Source organism: Callospermophilus lateralis, chromosome 7 (genome assembly GCF_048772815.1).
Source record: "Callospermophilus lateralis isolate mCalLat2 chromosome 7, mCalLat2.hap1, whole genome shotgun sequence".
Classification (NCBI taxonomy): Eukaryota; Metazoa; Chordata; class Mammalia; order Rodentia; family Sciuridae; genus Callospermophilus; species Callospermophilus lateralis.
In genome coordinates, this window is record NC_135311.1 from 80,876,768 (window position 1) to 80,895,807 (window position 19,040).

A 19,040-nucleotide genomic window follows, 5' to 3' on the forward strand; every position below is an offset into this window, starting at 1 on the left:
CAAACAAACTTTAAAACATTTTCTCTGTTCTTGGAAATTTAACAACACGAGACATTAATGGCACACTGGGGAAAAACATGGCACTGAGAAAGAGACAAATTCTGAGTTCCTTTACAACTTGGTCTTTAACTGCAGACAAGTCACTTAGCTTTCCTGGTTTTTACTTCTTCATATAGAAAATGTGATTTCTAAAATTCTTTCCCACTCCAAAAGTTTTATGAATTTTATGAACTAAAATCACAGGGGGAAAAAAGAGGAAATGTTAAAAATATTGAGATATTTAATCTATAACATTCATCTACTCATCCAAATTTTAATGAAGCTATTATCAAACAATAACAAGCAACATTTTTGTGTTTCCATAAAGGAGAAAGCACAAACACACACACATACACACCCCCATGACATATAGGCGGTATACTACATTATACATTATTGAGAAAAAAATGTTAATATTTTTTGGTTGTAGATGGACACAATACCTTTATTTTATTTTTATGTGGTGCTAAGGATCAAGCCCAGTGCCTTCCACATGCGAAGTGAGCACTCTACTGCTGAGCTAAACCCCAGTCCAAAAAATTGTTTTTAAATTAAGGATGATGTCTATTTATTCTTAACTCTGGGAGGTTAAGTACATAGCTCTTGAAATATGAGAATATATCATTTCTAAGCCATTTACTGAGTTCAATCGTATATATGTTATGATGAACATATACATGAATTATAATTATACCCATCATAACTATTCGAATGACAGTTTACTAAAAATAAAGAAGCAGGAGCATTTTCAATTCCTTGCTTCCAAGAGAAGGTAGTAATAGGCAGAAGTGATGAGCTAAAGTAGGGGTCACAAACTCAGATGCTTTCAGATGTCAGAGACAAATGAACTGAACATGCATGACAGCTTTATGTAACACAATAGAGAATGGTAGGTCAGTGGCAGAAGTGTATGCCTTGCCTAGAAACAGCCTAATTAAAAAATGTTTTTTAAACTATTGAGCTGGCCAAACAAAATGTTTTTTTTTTTTTTTTGGCAAGCCATCAATGACCTTGGTCTATGGTTGTTCTTTTAACCATAAGTAATGTGGTTTTTCTTGTAGGAAAGATAAGCATCTTTATCACTTAGCTTACTGGGATCTACAGTACCTCATAACTATTCCAGCTATTCAAAATTGATTCAAGAGAATATTTTAAAATCAAAATACTCTCATAATTTAAAAAAATAATAAAAATTAAACTTTACTTATATTACTGCTATTAAATCAATGTTTTATAAGTAAAAATTGGGCACTTACTATATGATAAGGCATTATTAGTATCTCCTTAAGACAAGAGAGAGATAAGTACACTGTATAACAATGTAGATTTATTATTTTACTACTTAGGATAATTCTCTACTTAAAAAAAATACTTAGTTAAAAATTGCAGTTAAGTGTGGGTTTAAAATAGAAATCACACCCACAACAACAATGCTTTTCACTTCCAGCTTTTTAGACTATAAGAAAATTCCCAAGGTGTTCACACTTCCCTAGGGCATTTCACTCACTGCAGTGCAGGGATTGAACCCAAGAGCATTTTAACTGTTATTTAGAGAAAGAAAGTTATAAAGAATTTATGAATTAAATAGAGCAAGTATGATTAGCTCAAATCTTTGCATTTTTTCAAGTATCTTCCTTTTGCAACCAAATTATATGGTTATTTCCAACAATTCTACTTTAAGGTATATGCCCAAGATAATTGAAAAGTTATGTCCACACAGAAATTTGCACACAAATGTCAATAGCAGCATCATTCAGAAAAACCAGTAAGCGGAAATAAAACAAATGCCCTCAAACACCCACCTTAACAGATAAACAAAATATACTAGGCATGATGGCACAAAACAATAATCCCAGTTATGTGGGAGGCTGAGGTAGTAAAATCACAAGTTCAAGGTCAGCCTTGGCAACTTAATGATTCCAGATCTCAAAACAAAAAAATCAAAGTACTGAGAAAGTAACTCAGGGGTGAAGAGCTCCTGGGTTCATCCCCAGTAGTGCACACATGCACAAACAAAATGTGACATATACATATAATGAAATGTTATTTGCCACATATTGGGAAAAAAATACCAATAGATGACACAACACATATGGATCTTAATGTTGAGCTAAATTAATCAGACAAAAGAAAGCCACACATTATTTTATTCCATTTATATGAAATATCCAGATAGACAAATCCATCAGATTAGTAGATTAATGTTTGTGTTAGAAGAAGGAAAGAATGGGGAATGACTGCCAAGGACATAGGGTTTCCCTGGGGGGGTGATGGACATATTGTGGAATTAATGAAGATGGCACAACTATATGATCATACTAAAAATACTGAACTGTGCACTTTAAAAGGGCAAATATGGGCTGGGAATATACTTAATGGAGAGCACTTGCCTAGTTTCAGTGCCACTCTCACACACAAAGCAGGGGAAGAGGAGTAAACTGACAGGTCAGTGGTATAGCTTAGTGGTAGAATGTGTGCTTATATCGCACGAGAGGTCCTGGGTCCATTCCTCACCACATATACATAAAAAAGTAAACTGTATTATGGTATATAAATTCTCTCAATAAAGTTATAAGGTATGTACTTATTATAACCTATTTACAATAAAAGATTTCAATTCTACTAAAAGGTAAGAGAATCCAATTGTGTGTGTGTGTAGTGTGTGTGTGTGTGTGTGTGATCATTATGGAAAGTGGTTTTGTTTTTATTAGTTTGTTTTTGTTTTGTATTAGGGATTGAACCCAGGGGCACTTTACCATTGAGCCATATCCCCAGTCTTTTTTATTTTGAGACAGGTCTCACTAAGTTGCTTATGTCCTCACTAAATTGCTGAGGCTGGCCTTGCAACCCTCCTGCCTCAGCTTCCTGAGTCACAGCATTACAGGCATGTGCCATCATAACTGGCTGGGAAGGTTTTTTTTTTTAACCAAAAACTTCTCAAAACATTATTCTTAATAAAACAGAAGACAAAATAATTTTTAAACGCAAATATATTTAAAAAATTAAAACACCTAAGAAATGCAATCTATACATATGAAAAAGTAAAATATTTATGTGCATAACAAGTAGTAGCAATACTGACCATAAGCAGCAGTTAGTGTTTATGTTTCCTATACTTTGGTTTAACACCATAGTGGTAGTTTATTCTTTTTTAGGGAAATTATATAAGGTATATATAGCATATATAAGTAAGTTATAGAAGACTGTGTAATTGGAAATTAATTCCAAGTAACAGTGTTTCCTCTAAAAACACATTTCTTATTAAACAAATTATTTTAAACTAGTGGACAACAAAATGAGCCGATAATTTAGTAAGCCCAAGATATATAGCTAACTTGCATAAAATTACATATGGCATTTAAAAAGTCTATTTCTAAAATATCAGTAATTTAGGCAATTGGGATTTCCAGAGGAGATAAATTGCCATTCATTTTATTTTATGAAGAAAAGGTCTGCTTTTAAGAACCTTACAACCATGTTAAGAAATGTTACCACATACTTCAAAAATCAAAATGGTGAAACATATTCACCAATATGTTCTTTTACTGGTTGGTATTAGCCCTCAAACATTTAGCCCTCAAGCATTTCAGGGTGACTTATTTATAAGTCTTATATATTTATGAGAACCTAATAATACTGATTATCTAAAGATTTAAGAAATAAAGTACTTGGATTGTCTAGAACTTTATTAGAAATATATCTGATGACTTCACAAAACCAACTTTTATATATAAGCAAAATACTAAAATTTCTGATTTGGGAGAAATAAAATACAGTGAGTAGTTTTCTCTTCATCTCTAACTGTAAAAATCCCTTTTGCCTATTTATTTGACCCGTCTCTCTCTATTCATGCAATTTAATGAGCCCTCAGAAGAATTTACACATTTTTATACAGAATTCACATCTACATCAGTAAACTGCCAGTCCTTTTATATTTTCAGTGCCTTATCAAAATATGGGTAACAAAGTTCTTCATTCTATGAGGCAGGAAGATGTTTTCTAAGAACTTCTTTGGATGATGAAGATATAGTATCTGGGAAGGACACCTCAAATTCTATTAGAAGGTCACCACGTTGGTCAGGATTTTTTGGAAATGGCAGCCCATATCCAATAATTCTTCTTCTCATGCCAGGTTTCACAATATCATTTATTGACATAGGTATGTTTCTTCCATCCATTGTTGGCACATTAATTGAACAGCCACACAATGCCTAAAATGCACAAAATAAAATAGTTAACAAAACCTAAAACTTTTTAAAAATTTAAGTAAACATATTACCAAGTAGTAAAAAAAAAAATATTATTAAGGTAAAATTTTAACTTCCTAAAGAATAGTAATAGTTACAAAACTTTTTTCCCATTAGAAAAATCCTTCAGGAAAAAAAAAAAGAAAGAAAAGAAAAAAATCTTCAAGATATTTATAATCAGAGATGTTACAAACGATGGGAAAAGTTAAGAAAAAGAGAAAGGAGAAGTAAAGGATGCCTTTCACAATGCTTTGGTATGAAATGGATAAACTGAAGTTTCTATTACAACAATCAAGACGCAGAAATTGGAATGCAAGAAAGGGAGAAGACTTAGAACTGGAAAGACCAAGATGGGACCAATACCTATTTCTCTATAAAACCACAGGATAAGAAGAGTACACTTGTTTTAGTCAACAAATATTTACTATCTACTACATGCTACACAATTCCTATTGAACCACAGAGAGACCATGAACAAAGACACCACCTCAGGAAAGCACAAGTCGCTCACAGAAACTTACAAGCAAATTAGTAATTATAGCCTGAGCACAGAGGTCTTTTGTGAGAAAAAGGGCATTCACATTATCACCCTAGAAAGCTGGAGCTAAGCCTTGGACTAGGTGTAGGTACTGAGAAAAGTTGAAGAACAATAGTGCTGCATAGAGTAGAGGTGAGACTATGATAAGAATTATACAAAATAATAACAACAGAGCAAACTCAGGGATAACATCTTTAGGTAGAAGTCAAATTTTAAAATGACCTTTTATTTTTAAGTCAAGTTTAGACTTTAATGTAGAAATTATGTAGAGCCACTTGAGAATTTTAGGCAGGACCTAAAATTGTCATGGCCATATTTCATGGGTTATAATCTACTTTGAGAAATAGTGCAAATAAGAACTCAAGAACTATACTGAAGTACAACTATTATGTAATTATTTTCTATGTAATAATTACTATAAAATATACATTATGATTTTAATACTTTGTTATACCATTATTACTCCAAATTAATAATTTTAGAACACATCTTATAAATGGATTAAGGTGATGAGATTTCAGGGCAAATCTTATAAACAACAATTATAAAAACAGAATAGAGTTAATCCAGTATTAAGGTCTCATCATACATAATTCAACTTAGAAAATATAATTTCATAAAAGAGATTAAAGGTAGTACTAGCTCAGAGAGTTGTTATAAGGATTACCATAAAAAAGATACAATAAGTACAAAATAAATGTTAGCTGTCCCTTAGATTACTCCCTAAGATCAATCAGCTGCATAAATATGTTTGGTTTCAGAATCCTAGGTCCTATTAACTTACCTCCCGTAAACTAATTTTAGCATTATAAATTATATTTGATCCATCTCTTTTAAATTTGGGGTGATCTTTGTCTTTAATAATAAAAACAATGTCTGCTGGAATACTATTTGGTGTTTCATCTCCTTCCCTTGGAAAAGTAATTTTGGTGCCTTCTTTCCACCCTTTTTTAATCTCAATGGTGAGAATTTTGTCCTCAGTTCTATAACTCCTTCCATCAGGGTTTAACCTTTTCCTAGAAATCTTCATCCGTTTGGTGCAACCATTGTATATTTCTTCAAGTGATACTCTAAGTTCATGAATAACTGGAGGATCTTGTTTGAGACGGGATGGCCCCACAGAATTCCTGTCTCTTGGATATCCATTCATGCTGAATCCAAAGGCACTAAAAGGATCTCCATCTATTTCCATTTCTTCCGAATCTCTACCACCACCCATCCGTCTTCCAAAGAAGATTTCAAAGGGGTTGGAACCTCCAAAAAATGCCGCAAATGTGGCATGAGGATCACCATGAAAGGTGTACCGGAAGGTACCTCCTTGTCCATCAGTACCTCCTGCTCCCCCTTTCAACCCTATGGGAAGAGATAAACATGATTATAAAATGTTTGCAACTCTTTGACAGTTAAATTTTCAAAAACTATAATGCTCAGAAACTTTGGCCAAATTGGGTTGCAATTTATTAATAATGGTCATAAATATAATTATATCTAAATATAAATAACTAAATAACTTCTAAAAATTCCATCCCAAGTTAAATTTCTAACTTTCAAATTCTTCCTCCAAATTTTTAGCTTTAATACTTTATTCCTGGGCTGGGGATGTAGCACAGTGATTGAAAGTTTGCCTACCATGTTTGAGGCTTTAGTTTAATCCTCCCTCAATACTACACATACATACAAATATAATAATTTATTCCTGAGTATTTGTTTTATAATGAGTAAGAAAAAATTTAAGAATCCCTTATCTCATAAACTACTGGTTTGGCATACTGAAGTATACAAATATAAGTTTTTAAAATTTTTCAGTTGAAAGGTGTTTAGTAATCAATGCAAAATCTGAAGTTTAAGTACCATTATAATCAATAAATACAATTAATAATATATAGTCCCATATACATACTAACTTTATTTCAGGCCATCTTTTACTGTTTAAGAACTAAGAAAGAAATTTTGTGGCAGAGAGGAAAAAAATTCCAACAATGAGGACACACTATGACAAATGGTTTTTTGACACATTTAAATTATTTTTGTAGTACTGTGGACTGAACCCAGGGGTGTTCTACCCCTGGGCTAAATCCTACTCCTTTTCACTTTGTAATCTGAGATAAGGTCTGGCTAAACTGCCCAGGCTAGACTTGAATTTGAGATTAAACTGCTTCAACCTCCAGAGTAGCTGGGATTACAGGTATGTGCCACCACACCCAGCCTAAGGTTCTTACACCTAAATACCAAAATTTGTTTATTTAGGCATATATCATCATAATTTTATTCTAAAAACAAGACTAAAATCAAGAGCTGTAAATATTCCTCCCATGTAAATGGATTTTAACTGGTTACTTCTGTCTATTATGGACAACCCACTTCAGACTGCAGTATAGTGACATTTTGCTCAGAGGCTCAACTAAGTAAGATTAGCTTACAAAAGATTACATATATTTGAAAAAGCATTTTCTACTATATGCTAAAGAAAGATTCTACTAAAACCAATAAAACAACAGCATAGTGATCTTTTAAGGGGTCGATACTGAGATTAAAATCAGCAAAGTCTCTGAGGCAACCTTATAGGAATTCCTAACCAAGGGAACCAGGAGGAAAATAAGATTATAAAACTGATAAATGCACAAAATAATTTAAAGTTCCACTGGAAATAGTCTGCATGCTCTCAAAGGGAGAGCATATTTCTTATTCCATACTGGCTTCGTCCATTAAAAGGTATATATGTATTCTACATCATCAAACAGCCTCAACTCATGTCTAAATTTTTACCTTTATCCATGAATAGAAATCTCAAGAGATCTAATACTCTGAAAATGTCAAAATTGAAGGATAGGGCTGGGGATGTGGCTCAAGCGGTATCGCGCTTGCCTGGCATGCATGCGGCCCGGGTTTGATTCTCAGCACCACATACATACAAAGATGTTGTGTCTGCCGAAAACTAAAAAATAAATATTAAAAAATTCTCTTTCTCTCTCTATCTCTCTCTCTCAAAAAAAAAAAAAAAAAAAAAATTGAAGGATATAACCAAATAGCAGTTAGAGAAATTCCTTGTAGAAACTCAATGACAAGAATATGCTGGATAATAACTTAATATGCAGTTCATCCAAAACTCACGTGTGTGTGTGTGTGTGTGTGTGTGTGTGTATTTGTGTATTTATTTATTTATTTTTGGACTGGGAACTGATGCCAAGGGCACTTTTACCATTGAGCTACATCTACTGCCCTTTTTATTCTGAGACAGGGTTTCACTGAATGGACCAGGCTAACCACAAACTTAAAATCCTTCTGAGCTGCTGGGATTACAGTCGTGTATCACTGTGCTTGGCTTTTTTTTTTTGGGGGGGGGGCAGTACTGGGGATTGAACCCAGTGCAGTGTCAATCTACCACTAAGCAACATATCCAGCCCTTTTTATTTTGGGACAAGGTCTCAGAGTAAGTTGTCCAGGCTGGCCTTTGAACTTGAGATTTTTGTGACTCTGCCTCCCAAGTAGCTGGGAATAGGTGGGGTGTAGCTCAGAGATAGGGTACTATGCATAGCATGTTAGAGATCCTGGGTTTGACACCTAGTTCTAAAAATAAAATAATCCAAGTTGCTAATATTAAAGACATGTGCCACTGTGCCCAACTTCCCTTTTATAAATTTTACTAGTACAATTATATTCCCCATGTTAAAAGCTAATGATATATTTCTTTAAATGAAAGAATGCATATATAACTCAAAGTTATAACCAAGTAACTAAAATGAATTATTTCAATAATTTTATCCTTCATCACACAGATTCATAGAGTATAATTATTTATTGGAGAGTAAAGTAAATTAGGGGCTGGAGATGTAGATCAGTGGTACAGTGCTTGCCTGTCATGTCTAAGGTCCTAGGTTCAATCCCAACTAGTACAAGGGAAAAAATTTGAAAAAAGTTAAGAAAATTGGTTAAATTAGCTTTTTAATCTAACTTTCTACAAGCCAAAAAGTGTAAATGCTTTGGAGCCATAATGAATTCATGGAAAGAACAACATTTTAAGTTATTACATCATGGGTTTGGCTTTCCCTAAAACCTCTCCCCACTCTGCCAAAAATGGTAACTCTGTCAGGATTACTGAATCCCTAAAAAGATTCATACATAGTCTGAAGTATTATTTATAAAAACTGACAAAAAGCCTCCAATGCAGCTTTGATGTTTTCCTAGATATTAAATGGTCAATTATGTGGCTCAGATAAAGAACAAAGCTACTACAAAGCTGAGAAAATTCTATCAAAATTCATGCCACCATTATACAACATGAATTATTATGTAAGTATCATTTGCAATATAGCACTTGAATTATAACAAGCATGTCATCAACTATAGTTAATCATGTGCAGTTTAACTGTTAATGGAAAACTTTAATATTCAACTGGATTTCTTCTTCCATCCAAAATATTTTCTAGATACCATCATCTCTTTGTGTGATCAAGGAATGCATTCTAAAACATTTGCCTATTAGTAGGTCTGCTATTATTTTTAAAACCAACCAAAAAATTTGCTATCTAAAAACAAATATTTATTGGGAATACTGTCCATAGCAATGACTTCACTAGTTAGTTAACCTGATTAAAAGATTATCAAAAGAAGAAATACTGGAAAAGAATTATAATTTCAAGGAAAAAATGATACTATTTAAATAACTCTTACATTAAGGAGATCTAATATGTAAAAATCCGGACTTACAACAAGACTTTAGAGTTATAGAATAATGAGATCCTTTTTAAAGTTTAATTCACAAAAATCCAATTGACTTACATATTTTTAGAATATGTAATGATAAACACCAAAGAGATTCAATTGATTAAACATATAAGTTAAAGAGAAGAAGCTAGCATAAAGATTAATAAACTAAATGTAAATTTAATCATATAAACACCACTTTTTAGTACTTGAAGGAAATTGAATAAACTGTAAGCAATAAACAAAATATGGAAGGCATAAAGAAAAAGACATGCTAGAGCATTAGAATGATGTTATTAGAAACATGCTAGAGCACTAGAATGATGTTATTAGAAATCTTTTTTTTTTTTTTTTAATCTTTTAATGCAAACCTCTGTTAACATTCACTGGACTATTCAGAACTACACCTAAAACTTTTGGGAGAGAGTGGTTCAAATTCCAATCCTAAATTTCTGTGGTTCTGTTTTTTGCTTTCAAAGGATTTAACTACGGAGAAAATTTATTTTTTAAAAGTTGATTACATACCCTAAAATTCACTCTTTGTAAATATGTTTGTGCCATCAACAAACCACTTATGGAACATTTCCATAATTCCAAAGAGTTCTCCAGTTCCTATTTGTAGCTAATCCCTATTCCTACCTTCAGCCCTAGGCAAGAAGATCTGCTTTTTTCTCTATGAATTTGCCTTTTCCAAATATTTCATACAAATGGAATCATATAATATGTAATCTTTCATAATGGCTTCTTTCAGCTGGCACTTTTTAAGTTCATTCATATTGTAGCATGTTTCAGTAAAATGGTCCTTTTAACTACTAAATAGTAGATGCATATACATTTTCTTTTTTTATTTACTTTTTTTATTTTTTAAATTTATTTATTTTGCATTATAGTTCTTAATACACCATTATAATACAATCATTTGTCATATCTCTGATTACATATAAGGTATGTTGACACCAAATTCACATCCTTTCCCTCCCACCCCCATTCCCTATCTAGAGGTGATCTTTCTCCCTTGTTTTCCCGCCCAACCCCATTTTGAGTCACCCCCCTTATATCAGAGAAGATATTCTGCATTTGTTTTTTTGGGATTGGCTAACTTCACTTAGCATAATCTGCTCTAATGCCATCCATTATCCATTTCCCTGCAAATGCCATGATCTTATTATTTTTTATTGCTGAGTAATATTCCATTTTGTATAAATGCCACATTTTTTTTTTTTATCCATTCATCCACTGAAGGACATCTAGGTTGGCTCCACAGTTTAGCTATTGTGAATTGTGCTGCTATAAAGATTGATGTGGCTATGTCTCTGTAATATGCTGTTTTTAGGTCCTTTGGGTATAGTCCCAGAAGACGAATAGCTGGGTCAAACATTTTCTTTATTCACTAACTAATTGATGCTACTTTTGATGTTTTCTATTTGGCGCTGTTACAAATAATGGTGCTATGGACTTTCAGGTACGTCTTGTGTAATATGTTTTTGTTTCTCCTTTATAGATTAAGATTCCTAAGAGTAGAATTGTTGAGTCATAAATAGGTTAAGTTTAAAATATCTTTTTTTGGGGGGATACTGAGGGTTGAAACCAGGGGAACCTTACCACTGAGCTATATCCCAGGCCCTTTTTTGTTTTGAGACAGGGTCTTACCAAGTTGCTAAGGCTGGCCTCACCTTGCAATCCTCTTGCCCCAACCTCTCAAGTCACTGGGAGGATTACAGGCCTGTGCCATCCTGCCTAGCTAAAACATCTTTATCTCTGTCCATTTTCTTTTTAAATTAAAGCATTTTAAATTACAGATTAGAGATTTTTCAGAACACAATGATTCTCTTAATTCCTAAATACATATATTTAGTAACAACTAAATTTCATGATTCTTTATTTCTACTATACCAGCTCCAAGAATATAATAATTAAAAGTGGGGGAAAAGAATATCCAGTAAACTGATAGTGTCTCCACAGTGCTAAAATTCAGTATTTTGTTACTACTAAAGAAATCTATGAAACCAGGCCTGCAGGCCAGACAGAGTACTAAAAAGCCAAGAAAAAAATGTTTTCCCACACTTTCACGGTGTATCTAAAGGGGATGAAATGCTCAGGATCAAACCCAGCACCTATCCATCATTGAGCTACATTCCCATCCCCTAAATTAATGAGATATTCTGAGTAAGGTCAAATAATAAATATGATACTTCTCTTTGAAGGAAGAATAATTCTAAAAAATAATTCAACTGTATTTTCAAGTAATCTATAACTATGGAACATTTGTGAATAGTTCAATGTTTATAAAAAAAACATATCCTCTCCCCACTCTTTCTTTCTATAGCTTACACCAATTATCTCAATTAGAAACAACAACAACAAAAAGATTCAAGGCATATAGATGATCCTCATTTTGTTTTTAAAAATTTACTCACTGATGATGACCAATAAAAAACGAAATTGGAAAAAACAAATTACTCAAGAAAAGCACTATTAAGAAGTAATACAAGGGCTGGGGTTGTGGCTCAGTGGTACAGTGCTTGCCTGGTATGTGTGAGGCACTAGGTAAGCCTTGGCACTATATAAAAATAAATAAATAATATATAAATAAATAAAATAAAGGTATTATGTTCATCTACAACTAAAAAACAATATTTTAAAAAAGAAGTAGTAATATAGCTACGAAAACTGTACCATTTGGTGACTTGAAAATTCTGAAGACAAATATCCTTAATAAACCTGAATCCCTATGGCTTTGTCACAGATAAACTTGAGCAATCAATGAGATAGACGCAGCCAAATACCTTAGATTTAAAGCAGTGGATATCTACTCTTTCATGTGAATTTACAGTGCCACTCCATGTTCACAAATTTCTTTACAAAATTATAAATAACTCCTTCAAAAAGAGTAGTAGATTATTGATAGTATCTCAAAATCCTGCTTAGCTTTTGAAATGAACCAAATCATGGTATTTTGAGTAGTATGGCCATAGGGAATATGCACTATTTTGTCCCTTTATATTTACAAGACCTCACATTGCAGATCCTCACCACACCAAAACAAGCAGCATAAACTTCAATTTTGGCAACTTACAGATGAAAATGAAAAACAAGACAAGAGGTAAAAACCCTTTAAACACAATCACCCTGCTTGTCTCCATTTAATTTGTTTAATTCAAAATGATAAGTCTCTGCTTGGCTCTATTTTAAGAATATATTTCTAATTAGCAAAATCTGATGTTAAAATGCAATAAAGAAAGGAAAGGGATAACAAAAAGTTTTCATAGCTACAATAATTTAAAAAACATTCTGAGAGAAAAACTAATAATAAAATATCGATTTTAAATTTTGAAAATATGCCAGGAATTGTAGGAATTAAAAGGTTTTTGTTGTTGTTGTTAATTAGCAATTTAAAATAGTTTTACTTTATTGTTTATATATATATATATATATATATATATATATATATATGAGAGAGAGAGAGAGAGAGAGATGATAAACCTGATTTAAAACCCAGAAGGATAAAAGGAGAATCATAAATTATCCCTATTTATGGTGTTCACTAATTTCTGATCACACAATGTAAGAAACAAAAGTATGGCATGGAGAGAAAAGGGAAGTTGTCATGCTTTCCTCTACACCTAAATAGTAAAATTTCAGAAGGAATTGTTACCTAAAAGAAAATCAGTAATTGTTCTAACTAGGTGGCCATTTTAGGTCAAAAACTGTATTTCTGGGATCTCATTTTTCTTGGCACACAATTACTGTTTACAATTAAGCTAAAAACTTGTTCTGGTATTTTATGACATCAGGAAAATTCTTTCCCCTCCAGGCAAAATGCCAAAAACAACTAGAAGCTAAATGCCTGCGCCTTCTGCTTCTAAGACAGACGACTTTGTCTTGTTCAGTCTAAACTAGCCTTGCTTTAAGAAAGGCAAAAAAAAAAAAAAAATCTTCTTTTTGTTTGTGTGAATAAAAGATAAAGTACCCAGAATTTGAACATGTAATCTTAAAAATTTTTTAAATCATTATTGATTCTGGCAGAAAATACATCAGAAAACAAAACAGGTTGCATAAGACTTTTGACAAAATTTAATGATGGGTATGGGAATTTAAGGTTTCTATTTAAATATACAATGTTAACAACAAAAGTCTAATGGTAGAGTATGTATAATACAAAATGCTAAAATCCCCCATAAAAGGCAAACAAGGACATTTCATTCATAGCTATGCAATACTCATTCATATAATCAGGGATGAAATCTTGTTTTTATCTATAACTTGTTTATTTTTGACATGTCTGAGGATCTAATTTAATGATAACCACAAGTCTAAGAAAGGAAAGAGAGATGAAGAAACAAAAAGATACACACAAAATACTTACCTTCTTCCCCAAACTGATCATATATTTCTCTCTTTTTAGGATCACTCAACACTTCATAAGCTTCTGCGACCTCTTTAAATTTTTCCTCTGCTTGAGGAGATTTGTTCTTGTCTGGATGAAATTTGAGGGCTTGTTTTCGGTAAGCCTTTTTAATATCTTCATCGGAAGCTCCTTTTTCAATTCCCAAAATGCAATAATAGTCTTTCCCCATTTCGAATGCCTTGAAATGAACTTAGATTTCCCTTTGTGAAAGAAAACAGCGTCCCCAGTCTTAGCAATATGATTCTAAGAAAAATAAACCAAGCTGGGTATTTTAAAAGTTAAAGCAAATCAGCAATTTAGCTAGCTGTCTTAAGGCAGCAAGCAGACAGCGTCTCCGTGTTTAATTCCTTCCCAACAGCTCACTTACAGATAAATATACACTACACAAGAGACGGCCTCCTTCTGGATCCTCCCATTTTCACTACGTGTCTCTGTACTTTCTAGAACAGCAAATGCTACAGGACGTCACTTTCCCAGCTGCCTCTAGTCAAAGTACTGAGCTATGTTTTCTCCTCCTCCGTGATTAACTATTCATTTTCCTTCTGGCTTTATCATTTTTATTTTCTATTTAAGAGGCTAAGTAGATTTAACAAACCCAGTTTTTCAACATGGAATGTTATAACCACATATTTATTTACTCCATTCTAGGTGAAAAAGCCACAAAAATAATTACACCCATTAAGCATTCCATGTTATCAAGTTACTATACAAGTGCCTTGAACTTATTTTAGGTATTTTAATTTTAAGTCATTTCATTGTAAAACATACAATATTAAAATATAGGTTTTTTAAAAATTTCAAATAATTTGCTTCATTTAAAAAAATTCCTGGGGTTATCAATCAGAAACTCAAATTATATCAATTTTACATTGTAAAAAGACTATCATAAAGTTAAAAAGCAGTATTTTAAAATGAAGACTTAAATGATCTGAACTAGCTTTTTGATTTTTTGTAGTATACAAGAGTTAACAGCTCTAGGAAACCAGTGTTTTTTTGTAAAAACCTAATACCTGAATTTACTATTAATTTAAATTAAAACAGCATGAGACTCACCCCCCACATCCCCACTCCTGGGGTCACTAAAGAATTTTTGTAATGCAGGAAAGTTAGGAAAAAAGTATCAGGTTACAGATAATACATACTCATATTCCTTACTAAGATCAAACTAAAATCTAGATATGCTATTTAAAAGGGCAGTAATATGGAAATATGTTTTCCTTTTCAAATACATTTCCCCTAATTAGAAATACATATTCACTGACAAAGATTTTGGAAAACACAGAAAAAAAAAATCTCTCCATCATACCAGTTTAGGTAATTCTGTTAAATGTTAGTCTATCTCCTATTCCTTTCTTCTATGAATATTGATGGTTATTTTCTAAAAAAATTTTTATTTTTATTAACAAAGTTTAAATAACAGCATTCATATTTATATATCCTCTGATGCCTGTTTTCTCATATTTTTTAATATTTTGAGACATTTTCATGTATATAACATCTTTTATCTGTATGGTTTTCTCATCTTTTAAAAAATGTTCCCATTTCTTTTTTCTTTTTTTGGTGGGAGCACTGGTGGGTGGTTTGGTTTGGTTTCTGTGGTGCTTGGGGATCAAACCCTAGGCTTCACATGTTAGGCAAGTACTCTATAACTGATCCTCCATTTCTAATAGAATATTGAAAAAAATAGATTAATAAGAAAATTTCAAAAGAATTGTATCCAGTTCATAGTCAGTGTCTATAAACATGGGGGAAAAAACTATGAGGTCTGAGGTATACCTCAGAGTGCTGTCCTAGCATGAGCCAGTTCCTAGGTTCAATCCTAGTAACACACACACAAAACAAAACAAAACAAAACAAAAAACCACTTTACTAGAAAATTGACATATATGTTTAGAATATAATGAAAAGGTCAGGTATGGTGGCACACACACCTATAATCCTAGCTACTTGGGAGGCTGAGGTAGGAGGTTCACAACTTCCAGACCAGCCAGACCTGTCTCAGAATGCCCCTGGGTTCAATCCCCAGTACCACCAACAAAAATAACAACAACAACAACAAAAAGGAGATAACCATGTGTTAATCTTTAAAGAAATGGTAATTTTATACACACACACACACACACACAGTATAGGCCAACAATGATGACTCAGCACTTCTTTCTGAATGGCTCACCTTTGTACATTGTAACAACTATGATTTCTCATTTCTCAAAACTCTCTAAAAACACTGTGGCATTAGAAATTTTTAACATTTATTTAACAGTACAGGTTACAAAGATCTGTCAGGTAGTTGGCAAGGTTTTTATTCTTATCAAGGAATAATTAATGGCAAAAGATACCTTTTAAATCCAGAACATTTAGGGAAAAATACTAATATTGAAAGTCACTGAAAGACTTCTATTTTTAAAAAGCATACTTTCAAGTTGGAATTCAGTACATGGTTCAGTATCTAAAGCTGATAAAAAAATAATAAAAATTTCCAATGAAATTTCTTTAAATATTCATTACCAAAGGAGCACTGACATTATTGTCTATAAAAAACACGAAATTGTTCTATTAGATAATGATGGGATTAAGAAAAATACTTATCTGATTCAGTCATTTGGGTATTTCAAGTTAACAAGGAAGCAGATATAATCATGTTTTAAGACCACAAAATAAAATAAAACAGTCTGGTTAGGTTTTGGTAAAATGAGCAGGTACCTGCATACTCACAGCTTTGTAAATTTTTATAAATAATTCTTTTAAACATTTGGCAACAGTCATTAAGAAGCCATTAAATATGATATTTAGATGCTCCATAAACATCACACCTGGAATTTTATCCATAGGAAAACAATTCAAAGATAAAAATAATTATGTATCCAGATAAAAAAGTTCAAAGACAAAAATAATTATATATCCATGTAAAATAGTTAAAAGATAAAATATATATATATATATATATATATATATATATATATATATATAAATATAGTTACTGAAAATAGATAAAATGGGGGTAGTGGATCAATGTGATTATTAAATAGTACATTGGAGACATCTATTCTTGCACTCACTTTTTCAGACTAAACTATTTTGTCTACCACTGTGTTGAAAAACCATTACATATTCCTGTTAGATTAAATTTTGGCCATTCAAGTATTTATGAGATAAATGTGGGAATTTTTTATAGGGAAGGAATAGTTATCTTTGAAAATAATTATCATGACAGAAATAGGAAGAGTCTACAAAGGAAACAGAAGTAACAGCCCTTAGGGAAAATGGAGAAGAGATAAGATCAAAGTTTATTCAATAAATGTGTTAAGGGTTCGATCCTTAGTACCACATAAAAATAAATAAAATAAAGGCATTCTGTCCATCTACAACTACAAAAAAAAAAAAAAAAGAATTTAAAAAGTAAAAATAAGGTAGTGGTAGCAGTTTGGGGAGCCGAGGCAGGAAGAATGCAAGTTCAAAGGCAGCCTCATCAACTTAGTGAAGCCCTAAGCAACTTGGCAAGACCCTGTCTCAAAATAAAAAATGAAAGGGGCTACAGATTGTAGCACAGTGGTTAAGCACCCCTGGATTCAATCCCCAGTACCAAAAATAGTCTCCTTTCACTCAGGAAGTTTAGCTTGCCATAAAGCATTAAAGTGAATACCAGAGATTCACCCTCAAAGTACTCAGACATCCTGAAAGTTCATTTCACTGTCCAGTGCCTTTTTCAGACCTTTATTTCAGAATTTTAGTCTCACAGTGTCAAAAAAAGAAATTCTAGCCTTCCCCATGATACCATTTATATAATACTTCATAGTTTATAAAACACTTCCATTGTTCTAATAATACCTCAATAATAGACATTGTTCTAATATTCCCTCAAGATTAAGGAGTATGAGGTTGCATTTATTCAAATCTATGGCTTGCTTTTCAGATATCTAAATAATTACCTAAAATAAAATTACAGTCCATCTAATAATTACTGTCTTCTACAAGTTATACTTTCCTTAAGAGACTTTAAGCACAAAGAGGCATCACTGTCAAGGATTTCTATAGAGCAAATACTTGATGTAAGTTTGGAATTTGGACTCTAATTCTCATTCCTATGGAAAAGCTTCAGATTTTGAGCACAATAATTAAAATAACTATAAAATTTGCCCTGGTTGTAATCACAAACTTGGCAGGGGGGCGGATAGAGAAATTCAATCCCCAGTACCAAACCAAACAAAAATGATACTTCAGCAGGGTGTGGTGGTACATACTTGCAATCCCAGAGGCTTGGGAGGCTGAGACAGGAGGATCACAAGTTCAAAGCCAGCCTCAGAAATGCAAGGTGCTAAGCAACTCAGTGAGACCACATCTCTAAATAAAATATAAAATAGGGCTGAGGATGTGGCTCAGTAGTTGAGTACCCCTGAGTTCCTGGATACAAAAAAAAAAAAAAGATAATTCAGTCAACAATGGACTGAACCGCATATATGACAGTAATCCCTTAAGATTATAAATCATTTAGTTATATCACAGCCATCTTAGTTTATGGAAATACATTCAATGACATTCACACAATGATGAAAATCACCGAAATATAATTTCTCAGAAGATATCTCCATCACTAAACAATGTATGACTGTATCAAGAAGAAATGTATTCAGCTCTCCTTTTCCATTTATTCTCTATAGGCATCAAAAGATCTAAACATCAGGGACTGGGGTTGTAGCTCAGTGGTAGCGTGCTTGCCTAGCACACATGAGGCACTGGGTTCAAACCTCAGCACAACATAAAAATTAAATAAAGATATTATGTCCACCTACAACTAAAAATATTTTTTAAAAAAGATCTAAACATTTTTTCAAGCTTATAGCTAACAATAAAATTCAATAAAGTGAACAAATAAATGCTATTTAACTATCATGGGAGTTGGGAGACAATCACAGCATAGAGGAAAAAGCATAACTTGGAATAAGAGGATTTGGTTCAGTACGCTTAGCTTTGGTATGTAGTTACCCATATGAGTTATAGAAGTCATGTATTTCTCTGAGTCTCAATTCTCTCCTCTATAAATAGCTAACACCGGGCTGGGGATGTGGCTCAAGCAGTAGCGCGATTGCCTGGCATGTGTGCGGCC

General features: G+C 32.6%; 1 protein-coding gene across 3 annotated transcripts in view; it reads right to left on the reverse strand.

Annotated features, from left to right (window-relative positions):
* Nucleotides 1-293: 293 nt before the first annotated feature.
* Dnajb4 (DnaJ heat shock protein family (Hsp40) member B4) overlaps nt 294-19,040 on the reverse strand; it is a 38,235-nt gene continuing 19,488 nt past the window's right edge. For 2 of the 3 annotated variants that reach the window (XM_076863685.2, XM_076863686.2), the window contains exons 2-4: nt 13,895-14,136; nt 5,609-6,177; nt 294-4,250 (exon numbers count right to left, since the gene is read on the reverse strand). In XM_076863685.2, coding sequence (XP_076719800.1) covers nt 4,017-4,250; nt 5,609-6,177; nt 13,895-14,105 — 1,014 coding nt within the window. In that variant the 5' untranslated portion in view covers nt 14,106-14,136 and the 3' untranslated portion in view covers nt 294-4,016. Of the gene's footprint in view, nt 4,251-5,608; nt 6,178-13,894; nt 14,705-19,040 lie in introns of those variants that run through there. The other variant, XM_076863684.2, reaches the window with a different exon arrangement.